The sequence below is a fragment of the Palaemon carinicauda genome, chromosome 40, assembly GCF_036898095.1.
Source record: "Palaemon carinicauda isolate YSFRI2023 chromosome 40, ASM3689809v2, whole genome shotgun sequence".
Classification (NCBI taxonomy): domain Eukaryota; kingdom Metazoa; phylum Arthropoda; class Malacostraca; order Decapoda; family Palaemonidae; genus Palaemon; species Palaemon carinicauda.
This window is the reverse complement of record NC_090764.1, coordinates 58,071,891-58,084,390: the sequence shown is the minus strand read 5'-3', so window position 1 is coordinate 58,084,390 and position 12,500 is coordinate 58,071,891. Positions and strand designations below refer to the sequence as shown.

The following is a 12,500-nucleotide window of genomic DNA, read 5'->3' as shown; positions in this document are numbered from 1 at the left end:
AATATAAAAGCATCAACGCTTCTATACATAAAATGTTTATCATAAAAATATGTAAAACAAAATTGCAAAAATTACTCCGCTATCTAACGGTAAATTGTTCAATATTTTTCCAACAATACTTATATATCTTTACTTATTCATTTTATTGGAAATTTAATCAGTTTTACAATTATTTATTTTTTTTCTTATCTTCTTTTGTTACGTCGTAACAGTGAAAAACGTCAACATAGGTAGGTCGGAAAATTTGAAATTTTCGCTTCGAAAAAAGTTATTTTTTATTCGTTTACTTACATCTCACTTAATAATACATTTATTGGAATAGGTTACAGCCACAAGAAAGATCTACAATTCTACACAATTTGCGTATTATAAAATTTCTCAAATATAATTATATTTTTCATGAATTTCTAAAAAAATGTTTACGATTTAAGAAAAAAAAAAATCACGTTCAACTTACATTTTCAATTTTTTTTAGCATTCCAGTTTTTTTTAAATAAGTACAAAGTTCAATCTTTTGCCAATATGATGCAACAAACTAAAAGCCTTAATCTGTTATAATTTGTACAAGGCAATTAAAAATAAGAAACTTTTGTTCGCGAACGTCATTTTTCATCCAAGGCCATATTATATGCTTTACCTCACCCCGACTTTTGTGAGGGTATAAGTGCCAAAGGGTTAATTTTAGTTGTTGATTGTCATCTATTCCCTAACACTAGTAAGAATTTGGTTTAGAGTTTTAGTGGTGTCGTCTATATCATTTACGGAGAAATAAAATTGAGTATCATTTGCAAATGGTTTGATCTTCACTTCATCCCTTTGTAGTATTTGCGACAGACCGATAGTATCGATACAGAATGAGATTGGGCCCAGTACACTCGCCTGAGGTACCCCTCTGTTTAATGGTTCATATGATGAATAAGAGTTTCCAATTTGCACACACCAGTTTCTGTCAGCCAAGTAGTCTTTTAGGTATTCAAAAGCTTGATCTTCTATACCGATGGACCGTAGATCATTTAGTAGCAGTTCATGCACAACTGTAAGAAAAGCACCACTAAGATCGAGCAATACTTTAATACCACATTTGTTTTCATCCATCATTTCCAGCAAATCATTTACAACAGAACAGATAGACATCTCCGTAGAGTACAATTTTGATCTAAATCAGATAATTTGCCACCTCACTTGCTTACACAGCAAGGCACGGTGTGTACTCTGGTATATCCCCCACTCAATTTCCCCCAAACCTTGATTTTAGAATGGTTGGACTATATCACAGTACCAATCTGATATGGGGTATCAATAAATAACCTAATTATATACTTTATTCTGTTTTTAAAGAATTATAGAAAATTATAATCCAGTTCTTGTTTACTACAACCCCATAATAGCCTTTTTCATCAATATATCCCATTAAAATGTTTAGAAGACGGTATTAACTTACTAATGTCTGTTGCTGGTTCCTGAATTTTTCTTATAGTATTAAGTTGTTTTTTCTTCCTTAATAGGTAATAATATTGGCACTTTACAGTTTTGTATTCCAGCCATACACTTTCATTTTTTAACAGACTCCACTTTATTTCTTTACGTCTTTTTTCCCCTCTTTTTTTTCTAGTCTCTTAATTGAACCAAGCAGATTTCTCCTTAACACTTATAGTCTTTTCCATCAGTGGACACATGGTATCCTATTAATTTTTGCTCATCCTATTAGATATAGTTATGAGGCAATCAACACATATAGAACCTAATATACATTGGTTGTCATGGTCACAGGGAATATTGATGACATTTTATTTCTTTGTAAATTCATCAATAAATACACATGAAGAGAAATTTCATTTATTTCCAAAGCTTATTTTCCTTAGCTCTGCGTGTTTCTGTAAAGGTAATCTAGAAGTAATAAGGCTTTGAAGTGGAGAAATAGTGCGCTTCTCTATCACATTAATATTTGATTCAATACTATTAATTCCATCACTTAAAACTTAGGTCCAACGTATCCCCAAAGTTGTTGTCAAATCAACATTATTCACCAATTGATATGATTCCAATAACTCGCTAAAGGCTGAAGTATCATGATTTGATGCATCATTCATCTGAAGATTGAAATCTCCACCAAAAACTAATTTCGTTTTTTCCTATATGTATAATCTCAGTGAGCACACAGTGTACTGAACTCCTGAAAAAAGATACATGTATTAGTTCTAGGAGGTTTGTAAACTATTATGATAGATATAGTGTGTAAAGTTTATTCTCACATATTCAAAACTTGTTACACTACCTCTTTTTTTATCATCTTGAGATTAGAATACCCTTTGAAAACGAAAAGACAAACTCACCCAATAATTTGCCCTCTTTCGGAATAAGAGAGAAATCATATGTATTGGCGGATATTTCTGATATCTTAGCCTTGTCGAAGTCATTTGGCCTTATTTCAGATAAGCTAATATGTCTAAACATTTCTCAATATCAATTCTGTAATTTGAATTGTCTTATTCCAAACAGATTGGATGTTTACATATCCGAAATTTATGAAGTCCTTATATCCATGATCTGTATCTCCAGTTAGTCTCACCAATTCCAAATATGACATATTTGGAAGCAATTAAAATTTTTCCTAACAATGCAAACCTGTTGTTATTTAAATAGGATATAACTTTCGGCGAAGCTGAAAGACGAGCCATTAGATTTTTAGCAAGAGTTAACCACCCACCCACTAGTTAGCGGAGGTGGGGTGGGGGGTGGGGGGGTAGTAGCCATCCCGCAACCTCACACTTACATATCTGGATTGAGAACCCACCCCGCAACCTCACACTTACATATCTGGATTGAGAACCCACTTTGCTGGAAGGTAGGACCTCAAGGGGGTCTGGTGCTGGCGGGCCAAATCTGTATAAATAGCTACAGATTTGTATCATTAGGAAAAATACAAATGACTTCTAAATTTGTCATTTGTTTCGTCACTAAATACAAACCAACGCTATTTATAGGGGATGACCTACCCTTTAGGAGGGTGGAAGTCCTTGCCAACTGGCCTTTTGGGTTTGACCTGGAGATGTAGAAACACTACACCTACACAAGTTGTGTGCTCAAGATACCTGCAATGTGACTTTCTAGGTAAGAGTTCTTTCGAGTCATAGGAATCTTCAGAGGTTACCAAGACATACCCAATACCCACATCATTAAGGTATGGGGACGCAACAAGTACTGGAACAATAACAGGTTGCACAAGGGAACAATGGTTTACCTCCCAGTAGTTGGGTCAGCTTTGCAGAGGACCCTGGGTGCTGATTCCCCAAGAGAGAGGAAGATGAAGAAAAGGAGCCAGTCATTCAGACTAATCCCAGGTAACCTTTGTACTCAACCCTCTGCTACTTGTCCATCAAGGAGCTTGACAGTGCTGGTACTTGGGGTGAGCTGCAGATGTCCATTTGAGGTAATACCTCAAACTCTTTACTGGTCATAGTAACAGTTGATCTGGGCCATTGGTTACAGAACGGAGACTCTTTATCAGGAAGGAATCAAATCTAGGATCCTCTATCCCCGGATTCTGAGTCTTTGCAACAAACTCAGGGACGAAGCTGAGGGCGATGTCATACGAGAGACTAGGAAGTTCACTAACTCTTTTAGACGAAGCCAAAGCAAGTAGGAACACCGTCTTCAGAGTGTGGTGGCGATCTGTTACCTGGTGTAATGGTTCCTATGGGGTCCTTCAGAAACTGAAGAACCTGACCCACGTTCCAAGGAGGAGGTCTCACTTTCGACTGAGGTCAGGTAAGCTCATAACTTCATATGAGGAGAGGAAGTTCTGGCAAAGAAGAAATATCTACTCCTTTCAGCCTAAAGGTGAGACTCAAAGTGAGCAGTAACCTTTTACTGTCGAAACTGAGAGAATCATTTCCTCCTATAGGTGCACAAGGAACTACGCTATTGCTGGAATAGTGGCATCGAGGGAAGAGATACCCCTTCCAAAACACTAACCACAGAAGACAGTTTTCTTAGCCTGGTAGACTGACGCTGATAATCATTGCAGGTGTCCAGTTATGTGCTTCGCAACTTGTTGCAAAAATCCACTCTGAGTGAGGAGGTGCTGGATAATCTCCAGGCATGATGTAGCAAAGCTACGGATTAGTGGAAGATGTTTCTATGTGGCTGTTTGAGTAGATTGTGTCGTGAAGGGAGTTCTCTTGAGAGGTCTGTTAGGAGCTGCAGAAGGTCCGGGAGCAATTCTGCCTGATGCCATAGTGGAGCTATAAGTCTTTGAGAGATTGACGGATGTTCTAGTCTTGTTGAGTACTCTTTACATGAAACAGAACAGGGGAAAGGCATAAACGTCGATGTTGTCCCACCATTGCTGGAAGGAAACTTGCCAGAGAGCCTGGGGATCTGGGACTGGGGAGCAGTGAAGTTGGAGTCAGATATTCAGGGACATCGTGAATAGGACCACAGTCGGGGAACCCCTCAAAGTCAAGATTTTGTTGGCTACTAGATGAATTAAAGACCACTTGGAGCCCACTATATGAGTTGCTCTGCTCAGGTTGTCTGCCAGCACATTCCTTTTGCACGGAATGAAGCATGATGATAGGGTCACTGCATTGTCTTCTGCTCATCTCAGTATCTCTACTGCCCAATAGTATAGGGGCTGCAGAAAGGTACCACATTGTTTATTGACATAAGCCACGACCACGGTGTTGTCACTCATCAGCACCACCAAGTGACCTGCCAAGGACTGTTGAAGGGCCAAGAAGGCTGAATTCATCTCTAGGAGATTTATGTGCTGGTACCCTTCGAACTCTAACCATAGGCCTGAGGCTGTGTGGTGCAGCATGTGGCCCCCACCCTTCTTTCGATACACCTGAAAAGAGCATCAAGTCTGGGGGGAGGACGAGAGGGTCGACACCCTTGCGCACATTCTCGTCTACCACCCACATTCTGAGATCCATCTGTTCTAGTCCCATAGGAACTAGAACGTTCGGGGAATCGTTGGACTGATTCCAATTAGACTTTAGTCGCCATTGGAGATATTGGATCCTGAGGCGGCCTTTGGGAACTAGACTAACCAAGGATGCTAGATGCCCGAGGAGACACAACCACCTCTGTGCTGGGAGTTCTCTTCTGAGGAATGGTCTTGCTACCTTACTCAGCCTCACTACCCTGTTGTCTGATGGGAAGACTTTCTGTTGATCGGTGTCTATGATCAAACCTAAGTATACCATTCCTTGAGAGGGAAGCAGTGACGACTTCGAGGTTTACCATGATCCCCAGATTTTGGCAAAACCTCAGAAGTTTGTCTTGGTGTTGAAGAAGGGTTCCCACAAAATCTGCTAGAATCGGCAAGTCGTCCAGATATTGAAGGAGACGGATGCCAATTCTGTGAGCCCAAGATAACACTAGGGCGTAAACTCTCGTGAAGACATGAGGTGCTGTGAAAAGACTGAAGCACAGCACCTTGAACTGGTATTTCCTGTTGTTTAGGATGATCCTTGGATACTTCCTTGAAGATGGATGGATTGGGATCTGGATGTATGCGTCCTTTAGGTCCAGTGTGCACATGAAGTCCTGTGGTCTTGCCGCTTCTCTGACCGTGTCTGGCGTTTCCATGCTGAACGAAGTTTGTTTAACAAACCTGTTCAGAGCTGAGAGGTCGATGACTAGTCTTGCTACCTTACTCAGCCTCACTACCCTGTTGTCTGATGGGAAGACTTTCTGTTGATTGGTGTCTATGATCAAACCTAAGTATACCAGTCCTTGAGAGGGAAGCAATGACGACTTCGAGGTTTACCATGATCCCCAGATCTTGGCAAAACCTCAGAAGTTTGTCTTGGTGTTGAAGAAGGATTCCCACCGAGTCTGCTAGAATCAGCAAGTCGCCCAGATATTGAAGGAGATAGATGCCAATTCTGTGACCCCAAGATAACACTAGGGTGAAAACTCTAATGAAGACCTGAGGTGCTGTGAAAAGACTGAAGCACAACACCTTGAACTGGTATTTACTGTTGTTTAGGATGATCCTTAGATACTTCCTTGAAATTGGATGGATTGGGATCTGGAAGTATGCGTCCTTTAGGTCCAGTGTGCACATGAAGTCCTGTGGTCTTGCCGCTTCTCTGACCGTGTCTGCCGTTTCCATACTGAACGAAGTTTGTTTAACAAACCTGTTCAGAGCTGAGAGGTCGATGACTAGTCTCCAGCCTCCAGATGCCTTTTTCACAAGAAAGAGTAGACTGAAGAAGCCTGAGGAGTCGTCAAGGACCTCTTGGAGAGCGCCCTTCTCCAACGTGGTCTGGACTTCGGCCCGGAGGGCAAGCCCCTTTGCAGATCCTTTCACATAAGAGCTCGATGGAACTAGAGCCTTAGTCAGTAGAGGGAGAGATTGTGTGAAAGGGACGTGATACTTTGAATGAATTACGGAGACTGTCCAGAGTTCGGCCCTGAGCCGGCATTCCCCCACTTATGGACAAGCGGGAGGATTGCCCGTCCTAGAATTCTTCCCTCCACACGAGGACTTGGAACCCTTCCTCTCTTTGGCTGGAAAGGGCTTCTTCGACACCTTTGTAGTTACTGATGCAGCTGCTTCTCTGTTTGTCGGCAGTTTCAGCTGTTGTTGTTTCTTCTGCGGAGGAGAAGGTAGTGATGGGATGTCAACGGCCTATGAAGAAGGGATTCCTGTTTGGACTTCGTCCATCTCTCCACAGCCCGCTTGACATCTTCTGGTCTGAAAATGGAAGAACCAACCAGAGTTAAGTTTCTCAGTCTCGTAACATCGTTCTGTGGGACTTGACGATGGAACCTTTCTATTATCGAGTCCCATCGCCGCAGGATTATGATTGCTCACAAGTTTACAACTTGGTGGGAAAGGAACTCCATGATTCGAGTTCATGATAATAGAAAGGTCTCCATTGCCTTCCTAGAGTTCTTCTTGGACCAGTCCTCGATCTTCATGAGGTATCCCATCAATCTCTACCAGAGATCGAGCTATAAAGTAGCCTGCTTGGCGTAATTGGCCACATTCTGGTTCAGGATCTACGAAGCCGAGAACAAACCCTGAAGACCTGAGTCTCTCTCGAGGGAGATCCCCAGGGTCAGAGTCTCTAACGAGTGGTCAAGAGGCAGTGCCAGAAGGGGTTCATTGAGGACCTCATAATATTTCCTCTGCTGCATGAACGGTGGCGGAAGAAGTTAAAGGATGAGCCTGCTCGGAGGGAGTTGGAGGAGCTGGTGATCTGAGAATGCTCTCTGACAGGCACTCGTCAAGACTCTTAGACCAGGGCAAGGCTGCACTGGTCTTGGCGGGGCTTCTAGATGCCATAGACATGGTCCAAGACCATGTCTTTGCCCTCTTGAGGGGCCACCGCCGGGTCAAATAACCCATTGATGGTCCGCATGCAGGTCAAGACCTGCCAGAAGGCATGCTCTGACTCCTTCTGGTCTGCCTCCGATAGTTTCAGACTAGCAGCTCTTGGAAGATGGGCATAGTCGTTTCAATCATCCACCCATAAGACATCATCTCGGGGTGGGTCGAGTTCCCTGCAGGGTTCGAAAAGGGTCGTTTAGGATCTCTCTGGGAAGGTGTTGATACCCTTACCGAATACTTGTGCAGAGTCTTGGCATCCATCAACTCCTTCCAAGGAGGAAAGAATTCCTCCAGGAGTGAAGGTTTGTTTGATTGATTGATCATCAGTTACCTGGCATCCTGACATCTAAGGTCATTGATGCCGATATTATTTGTTATAAATAAAGAAATGAATAAATAAATTGCAATTCAGTTTAAATCAATAAAAGTAAAAACATCCTATAACAGTTAAATAGCTTTCAGAAGACCTGCTTCTGAAATAAATTTAAAAATACCAATGGTATGGTATGACACATGTCCGAAAATCTTGGTAAGGATGAACCTGCCATCCTCACCTCAAGCCTCAAAGAGATGTCTATTTCTTTCAGTACTATACGCAGGGCATACGATCAACAAATGTCTCACTGTCAAGGGTACCAAACAGTCGTCGCAATATGGTTGGTGTTAGCCGTTTAGCAGAAACTAGAGTGTCAAACGAGTGTGACCAATGCAGAGACGACAAAGAAACGTCTCCCACTTTTGGGGCATCATGTTATACCTCCAAGGAGATATGACATTTGTTATTTGTCTTTAACAATCTTCCGTTCATGTGTCTCCTGCTGAGGGAGAATTGTTCTCTCGTACTGGTTTGGAGACTGGCTCCTGTATAAGAGAGGGGAAGGCACCTACCAGAGACTCTTCTCTAGGAGGGAGAGCCTCTTGGATTGAGAGATGAAAGCGAGAGCCTATTAGCACAGGAGTGGGTACAACAATGCTAAGCCTCCGCTTCGAAGTCCGTACCAGTGTCAGTTTGATTCGGGATGAGTCCTGGTGTTCAGCTACTCCTCGTTTCCTCTTAAGGGGAGAGATGTAAGATGCCAGGGGCTCTCGAGGAGGAGAGACCATGGATATACGCCTACGGTCAACCAGAGGAGAAGAAGATTTTTCCAGCGGAATACTAGGATACTGGTCGGTCAAAGAGGTGGAACATCTCCAACAAAGGCCTGGTGGACTGCTCTAACAAGGGCGTTGATCCACGTGCTTTGCCCACTGCAGCGCTGGCCGAAAGGTTCCATACGAGGATTGAAGCTGAGGGTTTCTGAAAACGTAGGACATTCCTACCTAGATCAATTGATGACAGGATGGAAGAAGTGGACGGCTGCGACTTTGAAGGTTCCACCTTATGGGGGAACAGAACAGGGCGGCTTGCCTGTTTGGGCTCGTTGCATTCCCTTAAGGTAGGTTCTTCGCGATGGGGAGATTGTTAGGAGTCGTACTTCTGGTCAGATGTTCTTGGAAAGCGGTGATCGCGGGAAGATCTGTGGGAAACAGATTTATGCTCTATGGTCTAACGGCGATCTTTATATGACGGTCGGCACTTGCAGGCTGGAGAACGAGAGGAAGAACCTATATGAAGCACTGGCGAACGGCAGGTCGGCGAATGTCGATTCCCCGGCAAGCGACGAGAAGCTCATTTAGAAGAATGTTGGGATGACTGTTTCCGATCTAAAGAAGATTGCTTACTGTCTGGCGAGCAATGGCATTCTGATGAATGATAGCAGTCTGGCAAACGACGTCTGGTTGGTGAACGCCTTGGGACTGGTGAAAACTGGAGAATGATAAGCAGCTGTCAAATAACAAGTTGCTGATGACCAGAGCACAGCTGGCGAACACTTTGAGGCTGGCATAAGGCGAGCAGCACACAGAAAGACAGGTAACTACCGAATGCTTAGTAGTAGGAGATCTGAGAGTCGTTGGTGAACAACAAGATGGCGGAGAATGATGAGCTGCTGGTGATCGATGGGAAGCTGGCGAACGGTGAACCATTGGCTAAGCCAGAAAATGAGGGACGGCCAGTGGTTGACGATTTACAGGTGAGTGAAGAGGAGCTGGAGGACTAAGAACAGTCAACGAATCACGAACTGCAGGAGGTCGACAAGCAGTCAGAGAATCTGGAGATTCTATGGCAGCTGGTGAACCACAAACTGCTGTCAGATGGTGGAGAGTGATGGTGGACAGGCGAACGCCGCAAGGCTGGCAAATGGCAAGTCCAGGGAGAGTCCGATAAGGCAGGCGAGGGTCGGGAACCAGAAGGCTGTCAGCGAGGCTGACAAGATTTGTCATGATGATGACCTCTAGGAGAAAGCTGCATCCAAGGTAACGAGTGATGAGGAGTGGGCGAGCGGGGAGATCCTGGCGAGGGACAATCCTCTGAGGGCGTCGTCCATCAAGGGAAGGAGGAAAGCCAAAGAGACTCTCTTAGCCAGGGGCTACGGAGAATGTCTGAAGCGACGAGGAGGATCATGCACTCTGCGAGCTCGACAGGGACAGTGAGGATCTTCTGAAGGGGAGGACAGCTCAGCAGAAAGATCTCTGGAAGACCTTTGGGTCGGGGTCTCTAAGGGGAACCTCACTCTAGGACGAGAGAGATCCCCACCCACAAGAGAGATACTTGCCTCAGATTTTGCTCCGGCCCCGATGGAAGAGTCAGCTCAGCAAAAGGGGAAGTGCAGTCTTCGGCAACGTGGACAGTGGCAGCGGAAGAGACAGGAAATCGTCAGGAGCTGCAGCAGAGGATACCTCAGGATCACGTAAGCCCACACTCTACAATGATGAGGGATCCACTGCCAAGGAAGTCGGTGTTCACTTCCTCTCCGCACTGAGTTGAAGGAGCCCAAAAAGAACCTTCTTCGAAGGATGACCGGTCATACCAAGGGACGACCATGCATGAAACACATAAGAAAAAGAACAGGTCTCACTTGGGGAGAGGGTCAAGGCCACTTTGCTAGGGGAAGCAACACCATTATTTGAGAACGAAGGTTGACCTGGAGCTAATATGTCTTCACTCCCGTTCAACGGTTTCCCATAGGAAACCAACCGAACAGGAGCTTTGGGGGGAGATCAGGGGGGGGGGGAAGAAAACTTGGTTTTCTTCGACTTCGCGGAAGACCCCGAAGGGGAAGAATCTCTTCTGGACTTCTTACGCTGGTGCCCAAACTTTTCCCACTGGGAGGTAGACATCTCCCGGCATTCAGGGCAGGTGTTGTCCTGGTCACAACGGTGTCGCGGCATGCAGGACGCAACAGATGCCGGTCAGTATCAGCAGATGACATAAAAGTCCCAGAGGAGAGGCCCTGAGGCACTCGGCATGTTTTCATGAAGACGGCCAAGAAGAGATCACACACACACCGAGAAGAAAAAGCAAAAAAGCTATTAGTTAGTAATGGCAAGTAAATAATTGGTAAGGGGGAAGAGCAGTAACGTCTGTTCTCCACCTGAGCCAAAAGAAAAGTGGGTTCTCAACCCAGGTGTATGTGGGCGGGGTAGCAACTACCCTGCTCCCCGCTAACTAGCTGGTGGATGGTTATCCCTCGCTAAAAATCAAATGGCTCGTCTTTCAGCTTCGCCAAAAGTAATATCCTCTATAAATAGCGTTGGTTTGTATTTAGCGATGGAACAACTAAAACTTTACAATTTTTTTTTTCACTTAGTGCATGCAGTTTATACATTTCATCACTTGATAGTTACATTACTTGGTGATGTGATTTCCTGAACATTTCCCACACACTCTACCATCAGTATTGAACATGTAGTCATTTCCAAAAATCCATACCTTTGACAGTGAATGCAGGTGATCACCTGGTACCTATCACGTATGTTATAAATATCCCATGGCAACATAACTTTATCACCGTTATCAGAATTCCATTTCAGCATGAAGTGGGTAATCCCACCTGCCGCAATTTTCTTTAATAACAAACTTATCTTCTCTTCTACATTTTGAATGTGATCCAAACATCATCATTATTTTATTCATTGCATATCATTATTTTAGGTTTCAGTCTTCCAATTTTCCTCATTTCGGTGCCAGCAACTATGGTTTGAATTTTAGTTATTGCTTCATCTCTAAACTTATAATCAGCAAAATTATAACACCATTTCCATTTGAAGTTGACTTCCTATTAAAAATTTGTATAGCTTCAAGTACTTTTTTCACCTCCTTTCTCTTATTAGTGATTCTTGTTGATGCTTGTGTCGATTGAATTACTATTAGGGTAGAATTTTTTCTAAATTTTTTAAGCATATGCTACTCTCTAATTTCTGGGGGCCATCACTGTTTGAAGTGTTAACTTGATTGATTCCATATTATTTGCTAGATTAAAACTTTCTCAGTAACTTCACTTGCTATTGGGTCAGTAGCTTGGGTAGAATTCGCTGAGTCAACGGGGAGCATCATAATGTTGTTTTCTAATTCAGCAATTCTTCTTTAGTCCTTCCGTAAGTTTTTAGATTTCAACATCTTCCTGTTTCTTCATTGTATTTTTAGCTTCATCTATACACTCAGGACAATGCTATTTCTTTTTTCTGTATTTGCATCACTAGTGTTATCTACTTTGACACACATGTGGCAGAAACTCACAAAATCAGCACCCTATCCAATTTTTGCCCTTTCCAGATCCACACGAGGGCCAATTTTCCGTCATGGTGTAATTTTAGTTTCACCTATGTTCCTTCATAAGAACAACTAGTATTTCAAATTTTATCGACAAAAGTAAACAGAGAGAGAGAGAGAGAGAGAGAGAGAGAGAGAGAGAGAGAGAGAGAGAGAGAGAGAGAGAGAGAGAGAGAGACGCTGATATGTCCCCACTTTAGCATGACTTAACCACATATTAATTTAGAATGCGAACCTGGAAGTAAGACTGCAATACTAGATGTGATATCGAGAATGCACGGTAAGATGGAAGATAAGAAGAAAAGTTTGGTAATTCTGGAAGTTTGTCTGAAAGTTTGGCCATGATAGAGTTGAGAAGGAATAGTAATATGTATTTGGAATTTTATTTGGATAAAGATGCTCGTATGAGTACCCACTTTAGCACGACTTAACCACATATTGATTTAGAATACGTACCTGGAAGTAAGACTGCAATACTAGATGTGATATCGAGAATGCATG

General features: G+C 43.3%; 1 protein-coding gene across 9 annotated transcripts in view; it reads right to left on the bottom strand.

Annotated features, from left to right (window-relative positions):
- norpA (no receptor potential A) overlaps positions 1 to 12,500 on the bottom strand; it is a 753,920-nt gene that overhangs the window by 27,554 nt on the left and 713,866 nt on the right. Inside the window, exon 22 of one of the 9 annotated variants that reach the window (XM_068363784.1) lies at positions 466 to 1,034. The exons of the other annotated variants lie outside the window; for them this stretch is intronic. Coding sequence (XP_068219885.1) covers positions 1,014 to 1,034 — 21 coding nt within the window. The 3' untranslated portion in view covers positions 466 to 1,013. Of the gene's footprint in view, positions 1 to 465; positions 1,035 to 12,500 lie in introns of those variants that run through there. 9 annotated transcript variants of the gene reach the window in all.